Source organism: Lissotriton helveticus, chromosome 1_1, assembly GCF_964261635.1.
Source record: "Lissotriton helveticus chromosome 1_1, aLisHel1.1, whole genome shotgun sequence".
In the NCBI taxonomy this organism is placed as follows: domain Eukaryota; kingdom Metazoa; phylum Chordata; class Amphibia; order Caudata; family Salamandridae; genus Lissotriton; species Lissotriton helveticus.
In genome coordinates, this window is record NC_136057.1 from 1,191,307,676 (window position 1) to 1,191,333,097 (window position 25,422).

At 43.8% G+C, this 25,422-nt stretch overlaps 1 protein-coding gene across 3 annotated transcripts in view; it reads left to right on the forward strand.

The window, feature by feature from the left end:
• MAGI2 (membrane associated guanylate kinase, WW and PDZ domain containing 2) overlaps positions 1-25,422 on the forward strand; it is a 2,996,284-nt gene that overhangs the window by 2,795,392 nt on the left and 175,470 nt on the right. For all 3 annotated transcript variants that reach the window (XM_078679471.1, XM_078679479.1, XM_078679488.1), the window contains one exon: positions 14,203-14,454. In XM_078679471.1, coding sequence (XP_078535597.1) covers positions 14,203-14,454 — 252 coding nt within the window. The remainder of the gene's footprint in view (positions 1-14,202; positions 14,455-25,422) is intronic.

Below are 25,422 nucleotides of genomic sequence, written 5' to 3' on the forward strand. Positions count from 1 at the left end.
TAAAACATTTTAATTGAAAAAGATTGAGAGCACCAGTTGCACAGTTTCCCCAGGGCACCAGCTTCTAGCAGCTTTTCTCGGACCATGCTTGCTTGTTTATTTTTATATTCGTGAGTTGAATATAGCATCACTCATCAGCTTGCCAACTCAGAGAAGTATGGACAAATAATTCGTAATAGAAGCCCAACAAGTGAAGGAGAGTCCATCTGGAAAAGGAAGTGTTCCTGAACTTAGTATTTTAACTCATTTTCTAATAATCCAAATGCAGTTGATGTTTATGGCAAAAATCTTAATTTTCTGGAGTAAAGAAAGTTAGGATCTGAACAGAATTGTGTGTTTACAGTGTTGAAGCATGTTTATCCTCAAAGACCTGCCTCCATTCTTTAGTCTTTTGAAGGATCATTGGATAACATGGAAGGAGAATGAGGTTTAGCTTTGCCGATGTCTATAACACCTCTAGCGCACACATTCCTTTTTTTTTTTTTTGCAGAGTTTTATATAGCGCGAACTAGACCCGAACCGAATCAGGTATCAGAGCGCTTTACATAGCACCAGTTACGTTACATGAGGACACACTTTCATTTTAGGCACGGGGAGATTAAGTGATTTGCCCAGAATCACAGGAGGTTTTTGGCGTCGTTACCGAGGCTCGAACCCAGATCCCCAGGTCTACAAGTACTCCTATTTTCCAAGTGTTCAAGAGATGCAGAAAGACCCTTCTTGATTTTCATGAATTACTTTGTATCTTCATTATGTATGATGGATCAAGTACTAGCACAATGAAAAACATCTATCTATCTATCAATCTCTCTATCTATCTGTCTATCTATCTATCTATCTATCTATCTATCTATCTATCTATCTGTCTATCTATCTATCTATCTATCTATCTATCTATCTATCTATCTATCTGTCTATCTGTCTATCTGTCTATCTATCTATGTGTCTATGTGTCTATCTGTCTATCTGTCTGTCTGTCTATCTGTCTGTCTGTCTGTCTGTCTGTCTGTCTGTCTGTTGCATGTGCATTGCCTGTAGCTTCTTGTGCATCTATTAGTATGAAAAGAAGGCAAAATCATACAAATACATTATCGCGAATAGCAGTCATTTCAATATTGAAGTGATTCATGCTGATTGCATTCCAAACAAGGTCTGAGTACCCATAAATAAGGAACAGGCAATCGCACAAGGTTGTTCGCGAATTTCAACAAAAGCAAGCCTAAATGGAAAATTCCAAGGGCAACCACTGAAGGAAGTGTCCCTTAGAGGCCACCCGGGTTGCTTACAACCACCTGCTATGCCTTCCCAAGAACGAAGAGTTGGTCAGACAGTAGAGAATACAAGTATACATTTTATTAGCAATACTCAGCAGAGTAATCCGTCCTGACCTGCACTCTAAGATGTCTGCCAAGGGACTGACCACCCAACAGTCTACAGTGAGTAATCATTCCTCCCGAGACACCCACGATCAAAAAATACAGGCCTGGGCCGAACATTAACAAACAGGGTAAGGAGGGATGACCTACTACCTGCCAGATGGACGTTATCGACAATTCAAGGTTACTGTGCCGAGCCTCAGCATCTTCTAACGTGTTAGCAGAAACTACACACTCGGATATGTATGCGAGGGCAGAATGGCCTACTCAATAGCAAGTCGAGAAACACCCTTTAACAGAAGAGGAAATAATGACGATATACAGTGTTCTGCTGAGGCAAGCAATACAAGTAATAGGGCCTAGTTCAGGCACAGTCTAAGCAGCCTATTAGGGATTACGAAATACAAAATGGAGTCACACTAGCTAACTCAAGCCTACCCTTTATGGGGATAACTCAGTGGGTTGCGTAACCTGAACACAAATGACATCTATTTAGCCACACACTGCTAACCTATTATAGCATGAAAAGAGTGCGTTGCAGGGATGAGAATTCAAACCTAACGCCCCACATAATTTTGGCTGCTGCCGAGCTTTTTTGAACTGGTGCCAGGCTGCTGAGACCAGGCAATGTTTTCACCATTCTTGAGTCTACAATTGCACTGTCCAATTGGTACAAAATACATTTGGTGCACCTCTAAAGTGAGCCAGTGCAATTTAGTCACTAGCTAAATGTCACTGCAAAATTAATTGTCTGCATATAGGTCTATATTGCCGAACACGGATGCAATGTATGCAATTTGGCCCTGGATGGATATCTAATGTTGGGACTGGTGTCTTCTATTTAAATGTCATAGTTGTGTTACAGTTAGGCAGATGCTGTTAAATTTGCAGTCCGTTCATGGTGTAGACCTCCAACATTTGAGACGACCAGCAGCCTGACCACATCATGCTTTGTTTCTTCCAACTCCGTCCATGTCCAATCCACTTAATTCTAAAATCACTTTTCAGCAGTTCCCTGCTCACAGCTCTGCACACACCTTCCCCTGTTGCCTCCATGTCCCACGCTTAAACCATCTCAGAGCTGCATGCAGACATAAATGAAAGCAGAGGTGCATCGATCCAAAAACTGGCTTAGAAGTAACTTACAGATTCGACTTGGGAGTCCAGTTTTTTTCACCCTGTTCTAATACTAGTAGGCCTGAATTTACATTTGGATGGAAAGAACTACCTGTGCCAAGTTGCAAAGAAAAACTGAGTGAGCCAATCAGTAGAAGAATTGGTAAACACTTGTTGATTTAATTTAAGACGTGCTGACACAGGCTTGCTGTTTATGTACAATATGCACGTTTTCCATATCTCAATGATGCTGATTTGATTGAGCACAGAAGTTGAGAGGTTGAGTAGGTCATTCCAAATCTGTGACCTCCCTTTTGAATACAGACCTCAACAGGAGTTGAAGAGGCTTAGAATTATTTTATTGGTAAGGTAGACTAAGTATTCTTAAAGATTCAGTCTTCAAAGCTGCAGGGATTTCAGCATTACTTTCATTATTTGTATGATAGTTGGACAGTTAACACGTTCGCTCAGGCTAAAATTTGCCAATACGCTGTCTTAAAGCGTGAGTGGGATATTCACTGCTAATAATCATGAAAATAATCCATTCATGTTTTCTGTTTTGGTGCTGCATAATCAGCTTTCTTTGTGAAAGTCCATTTGCCAGGTCCGGTTATCGTTTCATGCTCACGTGGTCTCAGGTCTATGTCTGGTTTTGTCATGGGCAGGAGAAAGCCTCTGTAGAAGGCCCACCAGCATTCACAAGGACAGAGACCAAGCCTCTTACTAAAATATCAACTGAAGGTATATAATGTGTTTCAGCCATGTGCATCCTATATGTAATAATAAATAAAAACGGTGAAATTAAGCAGGAACTGTTTTATAAAAATGTTCACAATATTGCAGTTCAGGTTCATTCTGTAGTGTGTTGGTCTTTATAAAGCCAAAGCGTTTAGAGAAACATATTGTGCAGAGACTGCAACAACGCTCTCTGACCCACTCACAAAACCTTTTGCAGTCATACTTAAAATCACAAAAAAATTGATCTAAGGTCACAGTCCTTACATCTTCAAAGAAAAAAAGAACTAGCACAAATTTCAACTGTGAATTTACCACTTCACTTTCCACCTGTAGTATCGGAAAACCCCTGGAAAGCTGGGGGCAGAGTGATCCATTCAGGGCCGGATAGGGGTGATTAATCCTCAGGCCACGACAGAAACTATCCCACTCGCAGCTGCAAATTTGTATTTGTATTTGTAGTTGAATTTATAAGGCGCACAGCTACCCACAAGGGGTCTCCCAGCGCCGGTTGAAATAGCGCTACAAATAGCAGTTGTTATTGAGGTTTTAAGGTCTCTGCGAAATTTCATCAGAGATGGTTCAAGTTTCAGTGTGACCGGAAGAGAGTTCCAGAGCCTAGGAGCAACACAAGAGAAGGAACGTCCACCCATTCTCATCAGTTTGAAATGCGGAATCAAAAAGTTTCCTTGAGATGAGGATCTGAGAAGGCGAGATGGAGAATATTGAGAGACTGTAGGTGGGCCGGAGCCAGCCCTTGCTTGATCTTATGAATAAAGCAAAGGGCTTTAAATTTGACTCGGCTTTCAATACGGAGCCAGTGAAGGTCCTTAAGAAAGGGGGAGATAGGGGATCTCCACGGGACCTTACAGAGGAGGCGAGCAGCCGAGTTCTGGACAAGTTGAAGTTTCCTCTGAATCTCCAAGGTAACTCCAAGATAAAGCACATTACCGTAGTCCAGGCGAGAAGTGATTAAAGCCTGGACCACAGTGCGCCTTGTCGAGACTGGGAGCATCCAGAGGATTTTCCAGAACCACCCTAGGATGGAAAAGCAGGTGGCTGCCACCTTGACCACTTGTTGCCACATGGAGAGCGAGTCATCCAGAACAAAGCCAAGATTGCTTACCTGCGATACTGGAAGGGGTGAAGAACCCATTTCCGACGGCCAATGTTGGGGGCTCCAGAGGTGCTTATTCTTGCCCAGAATGACCACCTCTGTCTTGTCTCCGTTCAATTTCAGGAGGATCGCCTGCATCCACTCTGCCACTCGGCTGAGTCCTTGTTTAAGAACAGATGGAGTATTTGATTCAGCCGAGGAGAGGGAGAAAATAATCTGAGTATCATCTGCGTATGAGTAAAGGCAAAGACCAGCGTCTTCCACAATGGTTGCCAGGGGCCTCACGTAGATGTTAAAGAGCATAGGGCTCAGTGATGACCCCTGCGGCACCCCATGTGCAGATGAGCGGACAGAGGAAGAAGAACCGGAAGAAACAACCTGAAATGTGTGGCGGCTTAAGAAAGAGGACAGCCAAGCCAGAGCAGGGCCAGTCACCCCGGCCGCTTTCAATGCTCTCAGTATAGGGTGCGAGACCGTATCAAATGCGGCGCTTAAGTCTAAAAGAATAAGCGCCGAGGTTTCACCCTGATCGAGGCGAGAGCGTAAATTCTCAGTGACACCCAGGAGGGTTGTCTCTGTGGAGAAATGGGAGCGAAACCCCGACTGGGACGGATGTAAAAATCCTGTGGTCTCCACATGAGAAGTAAGGTGTATATTAATATGCCTCTCCAGGATCTTTGAGAACATAGGCGCCAGGTTTTTTTAAGAGTGGAACCACCATGGCTCTTTTCCATTCATCCGGGACAGTAGATTCCCGCAGTGAAGAGTTCAAGAGCTCTTGAATGACTAAAAGTAAATCAGGAGATAGCTGTCGAAGGATATCCATAGGAATTGGATCCACACATAGTTTTCATTATTTGCTGCTCTGTAGTGATAATGTTTCTTGGTACTGCGTCAGATTCGGATGCAACAAAAATTTTCAGCCACTTTATTTGGAAAAATTATTTTGTTAGTCAGAGAACCTTTCTCATGCCCCACCACACACATGCCTCCTTGGAGAGTACTGGACTTGCTTGCTTCACTTGTTGGAATATGGCACGAGTATTTAAAAAATGTTAATGGTGGCATTTGTTGCTCAAACTGGCCAAGCTTATTATGTACCACTCTCAGTAATAATAACTGGCAAAATCAAAAGGATTGGCTTGCATTATGAGCCCTGAGTAAAAACATTTAATAAAGGCCTGTTGCATTGTAAAAATAAAATCTTTATACAAGCTTCTATGAGATAAAATTAATGTGAGATGATTCTGAGTATTTGTGCTAATGCATAACAATCCAAGCCCTCCATAGGAGGTGAAATACTACACTAAACAGCCAATAGCGTAAGGTGTGAGACAAAAATACCCCAGGTATAATTTAGGAATGTGTAACAGCAGGGCTTGCAGACAGCTGTGCTCTCAACCCAGTTTTAAAACTATGATAATTCGACTTTTCTGCTGTTATTATAAGTATAAGGAAGGAGTGGGACCTTTATTGGGCCTGGGGTCGTGGGATAAGGGGTTGCCTTCGGCAATTGGCTGACCCCTCAGAAAGGTAGAACTTTTCAGTATTTTCAAACAGTCGCATTGGCTTTTAACACCCAATGTGAGCACATATCTTCTCTGGTATTCAAAGGTTGTGGCCAGTGTGCTAATCGGGCATGAGAAAAGCCCCAGATACGCCAAGGTTTTTGAGTCATCCCGGGGAAGTAATTCGTTCACATGAAATGAATATTTTCCAATGAATCATGATTATTTATTTATTTATTTATTATTTATTTATTTATTTTTTGCACTTGTAATGCGCACAGATACCCACAAAGGGTTTCCCGGCGCCAGGGCTAAGAGATCGAAACACAGAGAGCAACAGCTGTCAATGACCACAATTACTTATTAAACAGCCAAGTTTTAACGTTTTTCTTAAAACTAGCGAAGTTGTCGTCTTTGCGTAAGGCTAAGGGGAGGGAGTTCCAAAGAACTGGTCCCATATGGGAGAAAGATTTCCCCCCCATTCGGGCCAGTTTAAATCTAGGAACCACAAAAGTTGCTCCATTGAGAGAACGGAGATTTCGTACAGGAACATGGGGCCTGACCAATTTTTGCAGATATTTTGGAGCAGTTCCTGCCCTGATCTTGAACATATAAGTCAAGGCCTTAAACCGGACCCGGTTCTCAACCTTCAGCCAATGAAGATCTCTGAGGTGCTTCGAGATCCTTGCTGTCCTAGGGATCTTACATAACAACCTGGCTGCGGAGTTCTGGACCAGCTGTAGCCGCCTGGTTACGGCTAAATTGGAACCCAGGTATAAGATGTTACCGTAGTCAAGCCTAGATGTAATTAGTGCATTGACTACGGTCTTCTGGGTATCCACAGGCAGCATCCAGATAATCTTCCGCAGCCATTTGAGGATCGTGAAGCAAGTACCAGCCACTTTGTTAGCCTGCTGTTTCATCGATAAAGAGTCATCGATGCACACCCCTAGGTTTCTAACCTGGGTGGCCGGTGTGGGGAAAGCGCCCAGAGAGGGCGGCCAATGAAAGTCCTGCCACAGATCACGATTTTTCCCCAGGAGAAGAATCTCCGTCTTCTCCCCGTTGAGCTTCAGCTGGTTGGTTGACATCCAGCTGAAGACTTCCTGAAGACCTAATTTCAGCACAGAAGGGGATGAAGACTCTGAGTTGGTAAGGGAAAAAATAATCTGCGAATCGTCCGCATAGGTCATGAGTTCAAGACCTACCCGCTCTGCTAAATCAGCAAGGGGGCGGAGATACAGGTTGAAAAACAACGGACTTAAAATTGAGCCCTGGGGCACGCCATGGGGTGACAGAAAAATATCCGACTGGGCATGTGAGGACGAGATCTGAAACGTCCGGCTGCTCAAATATGATCTAATCCAGTCCAGCGCAGTGCCTCCGACACCATCCTCACTCAACCTGGCAAGCAGTCTGTTGTGTGAGATGGTGTCGAAGGCTGCGCTCAGATCGAGCAGGACGAGAGCAACCGTTTGCCCGTCGTCCAAGAGTCCCCTGATCTTCTCCGTGACTCCCAGGAGGGCAGATTCGGTGGAATGGCCTGCCCTGAAACCCGACTGGGAATAATGGAGTAGGTTGTTATTCTCCGTGTACGATGAAAGTACACTGTGGATGTGCTTCTCCAAAATTTTAGAGAAGGCAGGCAGCAGGGATATCGGGCGGTAGTTTGCCAGTACCTCTGGATCAGCAGATGGTTTCTTCAACAGAGGGCTGACCATGGCGTGCTTCCAGGACTCCGGGACGGTTGCCAGACGAATGGAGGAATTAAGTGTCTCTGCAATAATCCCCAAAGCAGCATCGTCCAGTTGGCTCAGAATGTTGATTGGAAGGGGGTCGCACGGAGAGCCCGATTTAATAGAGGTAGCCAAGGATTTTAAGGTGTCCAAGGTAATATATGGCCAGCAGTCAAGCCGATTTCCTAATGAGCTTTGTAGGGGAAGAACTTCCTTGTCCTCCCTCACCAAAGGATTAATATTAGCAAGAATAGTCTCGATCTTTTCCACAAAATACGTGGCAAGATCTTGACATTTTTGAGGGGTAAGTGGGGGTGCAGCCGCCATAGAGTTTGCTCCGGCTAAATCTTTAACTGTGTTAAAAAGAGTCCGTGCTTTGTTGGCAGCAGTATTGATAGTCTCTGTTACATAGACTGCCTTAGCTCTGGAGCAGGCCGTATGGTAGAGGTTTCTAGCCTTACGGTACAATTCCTTTATTTGAGGATCATAATGCTTACGCCACTTCCTCTCAAGTCCCTTACACTTGGTTTTTTCCAGTTTCAATTTTTCCGTGTACCAGGGAGCCGGGGGCCGATGGACATTCCCTCTACACCTGTTGCGGGCAGACAGATGTCAACTGCTCTCTCCAACCAAGTGTGGGCTTCCAGCGCATTTGTTTCCATGAAAAGATAGATAAAATTTATGCCATGTTTAATTCCACTCCTGACACCCCTACTCACATTGCTCAAAATCCTGACAATCCTCCCCTGGATACCCCTCTCTGTTCCCTGCCTACCACTTCCCAACTGCTTTCCTGGGATCTCATTTCCCCCACACTTCTAAAAAAGTACCTCCAGACCATCAAATCTGGCTCTCCCCTTGACCCTCTCCCCCCTCAAGTTCTGGGCTCCCTCGACCCAGATTCACTCCACATTATTTTGGATGTCCTCAACTCCTCCTTGGTAGAAGCGACTGTCCCGAAGGAATGGAAGCACGCTATGGTGGTTCCATTATTAAAGAAGGCCAATGCGGACCCCAACAATCCTTCCAACTTTCGCCCTATTTCACTGCTTTCTTGCTTCTCCAAGATTTTGGAGAAGCATGTGAATTCTTTACTTAGTTCTTTTGTTGAATCCACCAATTTTCTCCACTGCTCTCAATCCGGGTTCAGGGCTGGTTTCTCCACGGAAACTACCCTCCTTGGCGTGTCAGAAACCATCAGACGCCAAGTGGATAATGGCGAGACGGTGGCACTCATCTTGCTTGACTTGAGTGCCGCTTTTGACACCGTCTCCCATTCCATCTTATTATCCACCCTGGAGGCAGTAGGTGTCGGTGGTACCGCCCTGGCCTGGATTGCTAACTTTCTGTCTGATCGCACGTTTCAGGTTTTTTCCTCTTCCTCTGCTTCATCCACCCTCCCTTCCGCTCACGGTGTTCCCCAGGGTTCCATCCTTAGTCCCCTTTTTTTTAACCTCTATGTAAGGCCTCTTGCGTTCCTGGCTGAACAGGCTGGCCTTACAATTTATTCCTACGCCGATGACACTCAAGTCATCTATTCCCTATCGACTAATAAAAACCTCCCTTCCTCCTCTCTTCAAATTGGATTGAAGCATATATCGGACTGGATGTTAAAGCACAAACTGAAGCTTAACGGGGATAAAACAGAGCTGCTCTTGTTTGGCCCCGACACCTCTCTCTGGGGCCCACACCATTGGCCTACGGAGATGGGTCCTCTACCCATTCCATCAGTGTCTGCTCGCAATCTCGGTGTGATCTTCGACAACCAACTTACCTTCAAACATCATGTTGTGAAAGTTGCAGCCACTTGTACGACCATCATCAGGTGGCTGAGAAAGATCACTTGGATGCTGCCTACAGACACCTTGAGGACCGTCGTCCAGGCCCTTGTCATCTCACGCCTGGACTATGGGAACATCCTGCTCTTAGGGGCTGCCAAAGAGGTAACCAGAAAATACCAGGTGGTTCAGAATATGGCAGTTCGCCTGATCTGTCACCTTCCTGCCAGATCCTCGGTCACCCACCACAGGCGGAACCTGCACTGGTTGCGCATTGAAAGCAGAGTGCATTTTAAAGCACTCTGCTACATGCATAAAATCATGACTGATAGAGCCCCGCGCTACCTTGCTGCTCTAGTTCAGCAATATGTTCCCCCCCGCACACTTAGGTCCTTGTCGCATAACAAATTTAAAATTCCGCGCATCAACAGAGCCAAAATGGGTGGCCGCTCGTTTGCTCTGTTGGCCCCATCCCTATGGAATTCTCTTCCTCAGTCTTTGCGCACGGAATCGTGCTTTCTGAAATTCCGTAAGGGAATAAAGACCTGGCTTTTCAACAACTAATGTCCCTCGCGCCTATCACTGATCAGTTTGCTTTAGCGCCGGGAAACCTCCGGGTAGCTGCGCGCTTAATAAGTGTAATAATAAATAAATAAATAAATGTCCTCACCCAAGACAGGAGGGGATGTCTGTAATGCATTCTGCAACTCGGTCAGATCTATTTTTTTCCAATTTCTCATAAAAATTGGGGGCCGAGCAGAGCCTGGCATCTTGGATTGTGTGAGAGTAATACTGAAGAGCGTTAAAAAATGGTCCGACCAACAGATAGGGTTAGCCATTTCAGTTCCTGTATGTTAGAGATAATGGGGTCCAACAAATGCCCAGCTTTATGCGTGGGGCCTTCATTTCTCAGAAACATATTCAGGGTATTAAAATCCTCCAAAAGATTAATGGCTGTACTATTAGATTTATCCTCAAAATGGAGATTTAAATCTCCCAATATGGTCAGGTTTTGGGCATTCAAAAAATAAGGTGAAATAAGATTAACCAAATTCGCAGCCCAAACACTGCTGTTTCCCGGGGGGCGATAAATTAAAAAACCCGAAAACATAAAATTAGGGTTCAGTGAAATTTTAAAAAATGCTGCTTCGCATCCAGGTATATTAACCATTTCAAAATCACAATTAAAATCCCTATTGAAGATCACAGCAAGACCCCCTCCTGCCTGCCTTTCTCTATCTACTCTAACAATAGCATAGCTAGAGGGCAGGGCGGCGGCTACATCGGGGCCTGCACCATCATGCAGCCAGGTCTCCGTTAAAAATACCGCACAAGGTTTTTCTTCAACTAAGAGGTGGTAGATATCAGCTTTATGTTGGGGCAGTGATCTACAATTAACAGTATAAAAAGTGAAAGTGCAGGGATTTAAAACAGAGGCTTGAGTAGGTGACTTAGACTGTGTAGTACCTCTGGATAGGGTTGTACATTAGTTAGCGCAAAAGCACAATGGGGACATGCATGTGTACCCATTAAGGAAGGTTTTAGGACGGAACAGTTACTATTACTACTAGGGCGCAGCGCCCGTAGCTGATCCGCTGAGAACCTACCAGTACCAGCGCTACGTGCCCCGTGACCCGGCCTGGCCCGGACGGGCACAGACGGGCTGGTCTTAGGCTCGTCTTTGGCGCAGTCAAAGGCGCCTACCCTGCGCGCCATCGCTGCGCGCTGGGGCCGCCGAGTGGCTAAATACTCGCCAGGAAGCGGAGGTCTAGAGCGCTAACCGCTCGACACTCCGTCAGGTGCCGCCCCTGTCCCGCCCTCGACAACCGCGATTGGCTGGGATGCCGGTTGCCTTATGATAGAAAAAAATGTAGGCTGGGCAAATGCCCTGCACCCTGTATTTACACCATACTTACTCTGCATGGGAACCCTGCATGAGAAAGTGTTAAGGAAGTATGCAAGGGGAATCTCTGATATGCATAGATAACCTAGGGGTTTTGCAGTACTCCAGTACTGGAGAAATCTGTGCAAGTTGTTTTATAGTACAGTAACATTGTTTCTCTAATGTCTAAATTTATAGTAATCGCAACAAAGCATTGTCAGAGGCAAACATCGATGCTTATGACTCTTGTTACAAAGTAAAGCACCATGTGCAGAATTCTCACTCGAAAGACGTGTTGGGGTTTTGTCAAGGATTTGCAAGATTATAACATTTCCCAATAGGGCGACCGAACATTCCATACATTGCATTGCTGAGATGCACTTTCTTGCCTGAAATTGTAAATATAATCCATGCATTCGCTCAAGCATAGCTCTCCACAAGTTATTGAAGCAAAGCCCTTAAGAATTGACAAAAGTTTCCTCCAGAATGACCTTCCCGCGCACAGCAGTGCCGGAGAGTGTTGCATCCATTTTGTGGGAAGGTGCCAGCCATCTCCAGCGACCGCCCAGGAGCAGGCTCGTTCTCCCCGGGCTCCAGGCGTGCTGACGTACACTGTCCCAGGCTTCCAAAACATGACAGCCAGAAAATGAGATCTCTTTTGTCACCGGCGGTGTCACTGGGCTGCGGATTTGCTCCAGTGGCTCCTGCAGAGTGTCAGTCTAACGTGGCAGCCTGTAATTGTTTGCAGTTCCTTCCTCCTGGCCATCTGTAATCATTTTAATTCAGGGTTGTGAAGGGCTAATGAAGGGCGCACGTTGCCTGTCAAACAGCTTGCTCTTGGCGGATGCTCAATGAGCTATGATCGAGAAATATCTGACTACTGTTTAAATCCTGATGTTTGGATGAAGACATGAACTTCATCATAATGAAACAAATGGTTTTAAATGAAGAACGTCTAAAGAGCGATGGAAATTCATTCAATAAGTTCACGTTTCTATAGCAGGCGCCAGATTTCTAGCATATCCATATGGATAAATGTAAGACGTTGAATCATAAAAGGAATTATTATCTACGGTACACTTAGCCTGAAAATGTGGCATGGATCCAGTCCTCGTGGATCGACATTGGATGTTTTCAATGGGAATATATCCCAGATTTCCATTTTCCGAAGGTCTGTCTAAAATTATCCCATAGAAAAGATCAGAAATATGTCTAATTGAGTCTGTGGGTCTTTTGAGCAGGTCTGGGACCAAAGCCAGGCAGTGACAATTCCTACATGCTTGTGTCGAGTGGCACATCAGGGGCTCGCTGATATCTTTTTAGGGTATGTGTAAGGTAGGGAGTAAATAGATAGAAAGGGGCAATGCAGAAATGTAAATGTAATTTGTACTTGTAAAGCGCACTAATACCCATGGGTGTCCTGGTGCTGTAACACATACCGCTGTGGAACCCTTCCTGGCTTTTCCCTGCAAAAATGTCCTCTCCTGGGCACCCCCAAGGTGAAGCCAGGCATCCCAGCGCTGTTGGGGGCGTTGTGGAGATTAAGCAAGCTATTGCCCAGAGTTGCAGAGTGGGTCTTCATGATTGGAATAGGCACCGAGGCGAGAATTATCAGGTCCGTGGAAATTGAGCCCAAGACCCGCCGAGGCGGGAATTGAACCCTTGTCCCGGGTCAGACCTCTGCTTCAGGGTCTGCCGCTCTAACCATTGAGGCACACATCTCCACTGAAATGTACCTGTTGTACAGAGAACCAACAATTAAGATTGCACTTTGGGTTGAGAACCTTTGCTCCATCAAGGACAAAGCACAGTACAAAACAAGTTGATGAAATAAGTTAAAGAAAACAGAATGACAGCCCCTTTTCAATTACATGCAAACACCAGACTTTATAATGTCCCCATTGGAGCATTGCACCAAGAAGTCAAAAGGAGATTTAATGCATAGGTTTTGTACAGGATGGGGCCCTTCCCGTGGAATACACAAAGTTTAACACTTTGCTCTCTTTGTGTGTGCTGTACAATGCAGCTGACATGTAAAGTAGGAAACGTTCAGAGAATTAAAAACATTTCTCAAAGATGCCAGCCTCAAAGAGGCACTTTTTTGGCGCAAATTCCTGTTTTCAAATGTTAGCAAATGAAGTATTGCATCAAGAATCATGGTACACCCATGCACCACCCATGGTACTTTTCCTTGACACAATATGCAGAGTGTAGATGAAGGGCTCTAAGAAGGGGTGAAAAACAGAAAGCTTTGTTAACAAGCTAGCGCTACTTTGCATTACTGTAGGACTACTTTCCAGGTCAAATAAGGTTCCCTAAGCATGTTGTGGCAGAGACATTACTTGGGCAGAAGGAGCTACAGGATCCAAGCATACAATCAAGTTGCCATAAGCAAAATGCAGTTTCCAGGACTCCCACTGACAGCAGATTTAACATGAAAGACTTCCTTTACAAATGTTTAAGTGATTTACTGAGTAGTGAAGAGGTCTCGCCTGCAGAGTTGTGCGATAAATATTTGTGCCTCGTTATTTCTACATTATTGGCGCTTCGGGTGAGGAGGACACTCTTGGACCGCCTCTTAAGAATAGATCCCTCAGTTCCTATTCAAGTACAGTCTTTGTTTATGGTTTCCTTTCATTGGAGCTCACACATCTAAGGACAGGCTGAGGCGTGTCCTGCAAGAAGCCATATTAGCTAATGGATAGGTTACCGCCTTGTGCTATTGATTCGTGTATGTATTGTCACAATATTTCTATCCTCCTTTGTCTGGGCGCTGCTTCCTAGCGGAAAATGAATGAGTATGAGTGCTACCTATACACAACTGTTCTGAGCACTTAGAGTAATGGACTGCATTATGGTAATGTTCAGCATTCAGTCTGTAATGAGATGGAGATTTATAAAGACTGATGAAAGGCACAAGGTGTCTCTAATAATAAAATCCTTTCTGTTTTTAGGAGAACCATGCCCGGAGAATGGTCGAAGCCCGGGCTCCGTGTCCACTCATCACAGTTCGCCGCGAAGTGACTATGCCTCCTACCCCAATAGCAACAGTAACCATGCCGCCCCCAGCAATAGTTTGCCCCCAGACGGCTTTGCACCTCATAGCGTGCAAACCAGCGACGTAGTCATCCATCGCAAGGAGAATGAGGGCTTTGGGTTTGTGATCATCAGCTCCTTGAACCGGCCAGACACGGGACCAGCAGTAGGTAAGAAGACAGTTTATGAGTAAAATGGTTTCCCTCAGACCCAGGGGGCACATGCGGTGCCAGGATCTGCCACCCTAACACGGCTCTGCAGTGATCCGTACAGTGCGTGTTGTTGACACCTTCTTTTTATTTTTCTTCCTACTCCCTTCTTCCTTTCTAGTTTTTCTTCTTCCTATTAGTTTTACTCTTATTATTAGCAGTAGTTTTATTATTAGTACTATTATTATCACGATTGTTATTGGTATCATTAATATATATTTTTTATTAATAATATTAATAACAATGTTGTTATCCTTGTTACTATGTTAATATTAATTTTATCTGTGTAGTTATCAGAATTGAGTATAATATCAATAACAATAATAATATTAAATATTATATTAATAATAATGATAGTAATACTGCAAGCAATAACATGTATGCATATTGTCATTGTTATTGTTACTGATATTGTTATTAATATTGGTAGTAGTAGTAGTATTATTTCTGATAAAAGGTGAAGGCCATGCATATGTGTGGTCAAAATATCACTGTTGCACTTTGGTATCCAGAAGTTTCACAACATGTACTAGATTTTGACAGGAACCCTTTACACTTCCGGAAATGTTCAGCTGTTTAGGATGTCTCATCTCAACTTAGCCTATATGTGGGAGAGAAGAAGATATGAGTGCTAAAAGAAGCTAAAGAGTGCAAATTGTTTACTTTAATGAAACATTGAATTGTACGTGCGTAAACATACCATGTATGCAAAATAAACGGGTAAAAAGAGTTTCTTAACTTTGTGGGCATTGATCAACTCTCCTGCATAGAGGGAGCATCTTTTTTTTCATGAACTCTACTGAATGGAGCATCTTTACTTTTAAACGCGTATGGGGTTAAAGGAAGGACATTACATGGATCACCGTTTTTATGGGCAGAGAAATGCTATTTGTGAAATTTCGCAAATATTCTAACTTTACACCTACAAATTCCCCCTGCTGCAGAGAATTCTCGCCGAGGGCTATGAGACACAATTAAATACTAGGGTTGTGCCCTATTCACGTAATTTCCGTTTGAGTCATTACACGAAAATGTTGGCAAAATTATGAGAAATTAGGTAAAAGTACGCAAAATGCAGATCTACCATGTTATGCTATTTTTAAGTTTGTACTGAGTCCGTGTGTGAATCGCTAGCATGAGGATCCATTTAAGCAATAGCACTGCAAAGATCAGCTGCTCGCACTCTTGTTCCTGTGTATTTTACCACGAATGTCAAATAATTTTACAAAATGACTTAATTTTTTTAATTTTGTGTTCAAGCATAACTTGAAATGCCCAACATTATGTGAATTATGCTGGCGTGATTTAAAATGTACTGAACCCTGTTATATACTGTTTCTCCACATATGCCTTGCACATCTGTAACTCAATGCTGCTGTCATGAATATTTAAACTACAGAGGCACATTTGATGATTTGTGTTTTGTTTGAGAATTGAACTGTGTATCTAAATACATTGATGGATTATTGTGCTGTAGATTTCTAAAAAAAAACATATTCATTAAGACAGCATGCTAATGAGAAAAACTGGGGAAATGTAACCGTGGAAAAAACACAAATGCCTTAAATGTGTTAAAGCAATAAGTTACAATTATTTTTTTAGTTATTGGTTCCAAGTTTGGCAATGAGGGAAAATGCCTTCTTTTTGCATGATTACCCCGCACTATTTGCCTTAATGCTGATATTTTTCGATTCTGAAAGTGCTCTGAACTCTGTTAACTAGCCCTAGGGCCAGTGATTTTGACCCCTAAAACTGAACATGGTAAATTAGTTACACCTAATGGGCATGACTTAAATTACTTATAAGTCCCTCGTATATTGTAGTTTGTATACCCTGGGCCTGTAAGTTAAGTGTCACTCGTGGACTGCGGCACTGATTGTGCCACCCCGGTGCTGACAAGGGCAAGCATGACTCCCAAACTGCAATTGCAGCATGGAAGTGAGGTTTTAAACTGCTAACTCGAGTTTGCCATCGGTAGCAAAGCCATAACCTTCTCAGGCATCAATTGTAAGTCATCCCTAATGATGCCCTGTGATTCCCAGCAGGCAGGGTGCAAGGTACTGTTAGGTGGGATACATATTTCTTATATTTAAACATCCAAACCCCCTAAAAGCCGTTTTTGCTGTAGCAAGGCTGATAGCCTCGTTGACTAAATTGGGGGTTGCCCCACTGGGCTAACTTTGCAATCAGACCACCAAAACATTATACTGTTTGGTATCAGATAAATTGTGGCATTAAACCCAAATGTATCCTGAAGTCAGATTTAATATGCAATTATTATCAATAATCCTTTAAGAAACTAGTAATCTCGTTGCCACAGCCAGCCAGTAGCATGGCCAGTACACATCTGCTGTCTCTGCACTGTTTTCATGCCTACCAATGTGTGAACGTCTCTGCAGGCAGGAGAACAAACAGCTTCCCAGGGCAGAGGTCACACCTCCTACCAGGCACGATACCCTGTGGCGAGGGGGATAACAGAGTGGAGGCTTTAAAGGAATCACCACTTTTAGTGAGCAAATGTTGCTCCCACCCTTGCCATTGTAGTCCTAGACAGCCTAACATCTATGAATAAGCAAGAGAAAAGGGGCACATAGGACTGCACCTGCTGTACACACTTGGACACAAACAGAGACTGCAAACTACCCTGAGTGAAGGTAAAGTTCCAAAGAGTGGGAGTGTCTCCTAATGCCGAAGGACCCAGTGAATCTCCCATGGACTTGTGGTCCTTACAAATGGGGGTGGGGTCGCACACTACTCACACACCAGCGGTATCGCCCCTAAGGACTGTGGTCAATGTTGTTACGTGTTCCGCGATGCATATTCTTTCGATTATCTGCTATCTTCGCTATCATCGCCATCCCTGGACACGTGTTTCGGGGTATCACCCCTCGTCAGCAGGGATAGGCCGTGCTCTGGGTTGCCGGTGGCTGCCAAATATCTGCCAGGTTTAGTACCACTCAGGCGCGCAGGTGCGGGGTCCCAGGCTCGTCAGCCAACTGCTTGAGGGAGCTTTAACATTACAAATGGGGGTGGGGTCGCACACTACTCACACCAGCGGTATGGCCCCTAAGGACTGTGGTCAATGTAGTTACGTGTTCCGCGATGCATCTTCTTTCGATTATCTGCTATCTTCGCTATCTTCGCCATCCCTGGACACGTGTTTCGGGGTATCACCCCTCGTCAGCAGGGATAGGCCGTGTTCTGGGGTTGCCGGTGGCTGCCAAATATCTGCCAGGTTTAGTACCACTCAGGCACGCAGGTGCGGGGTCCCAGGCTCGTCAGCCAACTGCTCGAGGGAGCTTTAACATTACAACTTGTGGTCCTAGCTCCATATCTGAACCTCAGGCCTACAACACGTTCACAGGACTGACCTGTATCTAGCCCACTGAAGGTATCCTCCTTTGACCAAAGTGCATGGTGGGATGCATAGTCCTGACCCCTGAAGAGCATCAGAGACATTGCCCTTCGCGCACCAACCCACAGGAGCAGCCACAGAGGCTGTTTATCCTTTTACACATCAACCAATCACCTACAGCACTAAATGGCGGGTTGGGATTGGCCACCAGCTGGACATCGTCCAGGACCCCGACTGAGATCAAGTCTCATCACCCAGGACCCTCCTGCACGTTCAGAACCGCAGAAGTGGATACCAGTGGACTCCTCTGACATCCTCAGCAACAATGTTCACGAGCATCACTGGTCCTACCTACCAGCGTAGCATCATGACCACTCTGGTACTACAGAATCAAAAAAGATACAGGACTCTGGTTCTAAATCAACATTTCACTCCAGATAACTGATAGTGCCTACTTAGTCGGATCCCCGTGACTGAGGTCATCCTTAGTTGTGGCCCAAAAGTTCATGTGGTGGCGGCACTATTCTGTGCAACCAGATAATGCACCCACAAGAATTTTAAATGGTTCTAAATTCTGCAACTCTGGAATCATCCGGCCACCTTTTAGGCATTTTACATTTACTCTTAAGTATTATTCCAATGTACTTACTTTGAGCAATTTTTATTTTTAAACCCTAGTTTTTCATTTATCACTGCAATTTTAGAACGAACATCAGTATTATGAAGCATTACATTACAGAGCACAATGGAGTAGGCACAACGCATATTATGCAGCAGTTCTGGGTACCAAACATGACATTAATATTTAAAGGAGGGAGTTCAGCATGCATAAATTGCCCTCCCCCTTGCACGGGTAACACATATCCAGGAGACAGACTCTGCCTCCATCCGAGGCAAGAATGCCTCATCAACCATGCACAGAGCTCCTTTCAGGCGCAATGGCAACCACTGTTGCAGAACAATAGGCAGCCACTTGAAGCACATCCACCCTCCAACACACAATCACCATTGAGTGCCTCGCCACAGCATGGAGCCCATCGCGGTGCTCATCACCTCACCTGTCATATTTTGAGTGATTTTAATGTCACTTGTCTCCAGTACTCAGTGGTTTCGCCTGATATATGAACATTAACATTAACCTAAAATGTATTGCTATCAGTTATCTTCACTTACTTACTGGGGTAATGCGCATGTTTGCCAAGCAGATCTGCTACTTCAGTAGACTAGTAACTGCATTAGTGACCTGTGCCGGGATCAGTGTGGGAACCATCTGGCTCTTTATGAGCACTCCATACCTCGCCTGTGCATTCCTGGTAAAGAGATTGCAACAGAGGTTGTATCTTTGCTTCCCATACAAAGCCTACAACTATGCCGGAGCCCCAAGCATCATTCTTTTCATGGAATACATGATCATTGGTTGTGGTTATGAGGAAGAGTTACAACATCCTGCATTCAGTTGCTGGCAGCAGAGGTTTTGAACCTCTAAATAATAATATTCGATGTAAGGGGGGGAATGTCGCTCTACCCCTTCAATGCTGCATTCTCAAATATCCTCGGCGTGAGAAGCCAGCATAATCGTTCTTTTCACGTGTCTCTACGACCCTCATTCAAAACCTCTGCAAGCCTGATGCTCAGCGCATCCTAGATGGGAGCTCTACAACCCACTCAATTGGAGTAAGGATTGCCAGGGTTTGCTTCTTGGAGAACACCTTAGCCAGGATCTGGGTTCTCAGTGACCAAGAAAGCACTACCTCACTTCTGTCTCCTGCCAATCCAATATCTAGAGGTCCCAGACAAGATCACAGATCATCTCCTGCTTCTCGCTCTTAGTTCCTTCATTTTCTCAATAGTGCAGTCCAGTGAACACAGAGCAATCCCCAACCAGTTCAGTACAGCCAACACAGATGCCCGGAAGTCACCCGCTACCAATGCAATCTAACCAGTAAAGTGGAAAGGAAGCAATTAGCAACCAAGCTATCACAAATAATACAGCTGTAGGAAAGTAAAGTATATGTAGTTTAATAATGAATTAATTAAATAATTATTAATCAACTCAATAGGAAGGAAATCACCAGAAAGTGTGGTACAAGCAATATGGGTGACAGGCGGCAACCTGTGCAGTACAACCAGCATATGGGCAAGGAAACGATAAGCAGTGCAATGAACACAGTGGTTAGGTTGCATCCAGCAACAAGTGCAGTACAGCCAACACAGGAGAAAGAAAGCAATCATTAACAAATATAGAACAACGAATACAGTGTTGTGGGAACAATAATCAAGCAGTGCAATACAGCCAACCTAGGGAGCCTTAAAGTAATCTATAACTACTGCAGGAAATAAATACTGGGCAAAGAAGTAATCAGTGATATCCAGCTAATACAGAGGCAAGTGTTCACTCAGCTACCATTACAGAGGCCCTCTCTCTAGGCCTTGGGCCCTAGTCACAATGGGCCTCCGCACTCGTAACGGAGGCCCTGCAGTCCTGACACATGGCCCTCACTCATGGTAGACCTCCACATTGCAGTTTCTCATTGCTGAAGTCCCGCCCAGAGGCATAACACAGGCCCCCGCATCCCCGCAGTGTGGGGGGGGGGAGCCCAGGGGCTGCAGGGGGCCCCCTCAGCACTGTGCTCACGCCAGAGAGCGCTGGATTAAATCCGGAGCGGGCCCCTCTGTGTACCTTGCAGGGGGGCCCCTACGACTTTCGTTACGCCACTGGTCCCGCCGCCACGAGTGCGGGACCCCCGCCATTACTGCGGGGCCTCCGCCACAAGTACAAAGGCCCTTTGTGAATCGGGGCCATTGTGTTCAGAATACAGTGGTTAGCAAAAGAGTCCTTGAGAGTTTCTTAGAGAGCTGAAACTTTAGTGCAGTATAGACATGAGCAGGAGTCCCTAGGAATACCTATGCCTGTGAAAGAACACATACTTGAAGAAGAACCCTTTTTTAATTCATTCTAACTTAATCTGAAAGCATCAGTACCATGGCAACCACATCATCTAATGCACAAAAAATCACTCCAAGAATCTGAGTGGAATTTTATCTGGTCCTAATCATTATAGGCAATAATTTTATCATCAACTGTGTTAGTCACGAATGTAGATTTACTTAAATCTAATAGTGATATTCTTTCTATCGACAGAGTGTGCCTTCTTCATATCTTCTAAAACCCACTATGTGTCTATATGCGCCTGCTTGACTATCATTCAGGCAGTCTACTAAGTGTCGGAAAAAATGTGTGTGAGGAAGGAAGGAACCTCACGGGAGCAACCACCAGGGAACTACTGACTGGTACTCGTCAGTCTGTTCCTCTTATCATCATTGGCTCCTTCCAACCATAAATGAGAAAAATTGCAAAGAATGATGTAAAAGGAAAATAATAATAAACAACTCAAACAGTGATAATACCTAGTTACATACATGTGCACCTCAACCCCCAAGGGTATAAGAGCCGCTATCCGGCGCTCTACCAATGCTAAAAACTGGGTTAGATATCCCTAGCTATGTGATACTCTTTATTCTGTGCTGGGTATCTACTCCTATTAAAACCTACACTCAACAGTTGTGCTTCGATTTAATATATGGGAAGCCAACATGTTTCGTTGCCTTTCAATCTTGGTCGGCAACTTCATCAGGGCTGGGGGTTACATTTGCCACACATTTCTGGATGTGCTTATTTACTATATTTTACTATTTATTACTATTTTTCTGCCACTCTAAGTTGGCCGCCACTTGGCACTGGGACACATGACCTCACACGCACGGTACGTACGTGCTGACGCGTTACGCTTTTGGGTCCGTTTTAGTCCAACCGTGGTGAACACAGCCGAGCATAGCGGGAACGGGAGCCCGATACGAGCAGAGACCGAGTGCAGATGACGGTAAGAGGCGAGTGCCGGTATGGGTAAACTCCTGAATACAGTGGGGCTATTTCGGCAACATCATAGGAGCATTTCTAATTTAGAACGCGAGAGTGTGACAGATATGAAATGCGCGAGGCAACTGTTACATGCCATTACACTAAGCAGCGCAGCCATGTTGGTACGTGCATAGCGGGTGCACTTTGATAAACATTCAAGATACTATGTGGAGGGGAGTTAGAAAACTAGCGGGCCTCTGGTAAATTACTCATTCTATTTACGATATGTTTTTAGGTCGACATACATCGACCGCGTCACATGAAAGGGGACCAAATATTTAATGCCGGCATATGAGTAACTACAGGTATGCCATCGTACACCCTCGAGAAGGAAAACACAGCATGTCCTATACACAGTTGGTATACCAAACAAATTGTTTATGAGAAGGGCAATATATCTAACAGTGTCACTCTATATTTTTATCTTTGTTGTTGTGTTTCTATGTGTCTATAGATTTAAACACTGGAAGAATCCAGAAATGTGTGGCAAAGGTAACCCCCAGCTCTGATGAAGTTGCCGACCAAGATTGATAGGCAACAAACCATGTTGGCTTCCCATATATTAAAACAAAGCACAACTGTTGAGTGTAGGTTTTAATAGGAGTAGATACCCAGCACAGAATAAAGAGTATCACATAGCTAGGGATATCTAACCCAGTTTTTAGCATTGGTAGAGCACCGGATAGCGGCCCTTATACCCTTGGGGGTTGAGGTGCACATGTATGTAACTAGGTATCATTACCGGTTGAGTTGTTTATTATTATTTTCCTTTTACATCATTCTTTGCAATTTTTCTCATTTATGGTTGGAAGGAGCCAATGATGATAAGAGGAACAGACTGACGAGTACCAGTCAGTAGTTCCCTGGTGGTTGCTCCCGTGAGGTTCCTTCCTTCCTCACACACATTTTTTCCGACACTTAGTAGACTGCCTGAATGATAGTCAAGCAGGCGCATATAGACACATAGTGGTTTTTAGAAGATATGAAGAAGGCACACTCTGACGATAGAAAGAATATCACTATTAGATTTAAGTAAATCTACATTAGTGACTAACACAGTTGATGATAAAATTATTGCCTATAATGATTAGGACCAGGTCATTTTTGTTGAGTATACTGTGAGTGGAGGGCAACCTGGGTCCTACGCTTTTCCCTCTAAGCTCCAATTTATTGGAATTTTATCTGACCAGTGAAGTTCTTCGGAGGCTGTTGGTCGGAGAGAATACGCCTTTTAGCATTAAAGGTATAGAGCGTTTCCAGCTGTTTCGTAAAGACCAATAATTGAGGGTAATGGAAGCGACATTTGATTTTCTCATAGGGAGAAATGCAGAGTAGGCATTGTACATGTAAAGTTGATATGGGCCACCATTTGCAGAAAAGGCTTCCACGCAACTGATGAGGACGTAATTGCGGAAATGTGCATAAATGCAGTTTCTGCGCTCTTTATACTGAATGAGGAAATGAAGACGAGAATTCCGCATCTCCGCCTGAGTGCTGCACCAAACAACTTACTGCCAGTGATAAAAGACATTACAGTAAAGCTAAAAAAATACTTAGCGAAGCCTGCACGCAGACTGAAAGGTATTCTGCGTCCCTGAAACGGAATTGCGTTTAATGGAAGAAATACAATTCTTAAAAGCACCGACATATATATCAGCGAGGTGATTTAACGCGGCCCTTCAAAAGGTGAGAGAGAGCTATGCATGGGAAATGTGTTGAGTTAAAAGGCCACGGTGGCCATTCGAGGGTAAACCAAATTAGGATTTGCCGGTGAGAAAGGTTTAATAGTCCACATTATCAAGCGCAGAGATCTTTACCCGTCGGCAGCCTCTTGCATCTAGCGCCCTGAGATTTATATCCAGGTGTCAGGCACTGCCTTGGAAAGGGCAGAACAAGCACCTGCATGTTAGCATGATCGTTACAAGGAAGCACGAAGAGCAAATGGGAGAGGGTCTCCTTTTTCGGACACTCTTTGTTTAGAGAGGAGCACTGTCATTTTCTTTATAATTCTCAAATAGTGTTGTGACATTTTAGGAACCCAGTGCACTAAACTGTACACGCTATACAGAGGCTGCCATACATCAACATACTTTTATTTTATCCAGGTGCTTCTGACTCTTCGTGTGTGTGTGTGTGTGTGTATATTTATATATAATATATATATATATATATAAGTATATTTATATGTGTGTATATTAATACATATGTGTGTGTGTATATATATATATAGATTTATATATATATATATATATATATATATATATATATTCCTTCCAGTGTCTCCGAGACAATTCCGTGCGCACTCAAATTTACGAGTCAATTCAACTTGATGATTTTTGAAGATATGATTGATTTATTCAGCATTCTTCAGCATACCAGTAACCCTCTACGCGTTTTAAACTTTACAAAGATCTTGTTCACAAGGTCGATACTCGAATGGAAACTTTGATTATGCACTAGCATGAGGAGAAAGTTTGAAAACGGTTGTCCCAAAAGTTAAATATGGTGTGTGTAATTGAACATGTTTAAAGATAGCGCCCATAGTAGTGATGTTGTAACAAACTCTATGGTGCCGAAGGAGGCTTGTCCTTTGTCAATGTTGGTAATGAGAAAAAGAATATTTTAATGAGGAAAAAATGGCGCTTTTGCATCATGAACAAGGCAGCGTAACGCTACAGAAACGCGTTGATGCCGTCACTGTGTACAAAATGAAAATCGAGGTAAAAATGCCCCATGGAGTGCTGGATATTACTGCAAAGAGTGGCGATTTATTTGGATATATATATATATATATATATATATATATATATATATATATATATATATATATATATATATATATATATATATATATATATATATATGTGTGTGTGTGTAAATATATATGTGTATATATAAATATATGTGTATATATATCCTACATGCCAACATTTTAGAACAATACAGTGGGAGATTTTGAAAAATAACGAGGGAATGTATTTACCCCACGACTTCTACTGAAACAGAGGCAATTTTATGAGTGCGAAGGCTAAAATAAATCCAGTCTCCCACCTGAATTGAGTCTGTTGGCTTGCATGGTATGTTTGTATGTATGCAGTATTTGTATAGTGCAGTGCTTTGTAAAATAATAAGTGCAAGTCCCAAATTCCTTAGAAGGCCCCACCCACATCACTGGCTCCACTCACATGCTCCATTGGCTCCACCCACATCCCCCACTGGCTCCATCAACTTCCACCATTGGCTCCACTGATATGTACCCTATAATGTGGATCTAGATAATTATTATTGATGGACAACATACCCTAATAAAGTTAATAAGTCAAAGACAAGATATTTTTGTGCAGAGCACATCTGAACATCCGTATTTGAAGGTGCTCTCAGAAGTGCAAATTAACAAAAATGCATGGAATTGAACAAAAAGATGGCACGCTCAGTGAAATCAAGTATTTGTCTTTGATTATGCAATTTGGACAAGCATGGATGCCAGGATTGACCCCAGATTCTCCACTTTCAAACTCTGCTATTCACCCATAATGATTAGATCTGTATTTCTTTCTGACATCAAAGGTTAACACTTTGGGCTAGATGTAGGTAAAGCATATTTACCGACCCTTAAATACCGAATTTTACCGATTCGGTATTTAAAAGTCGGTAA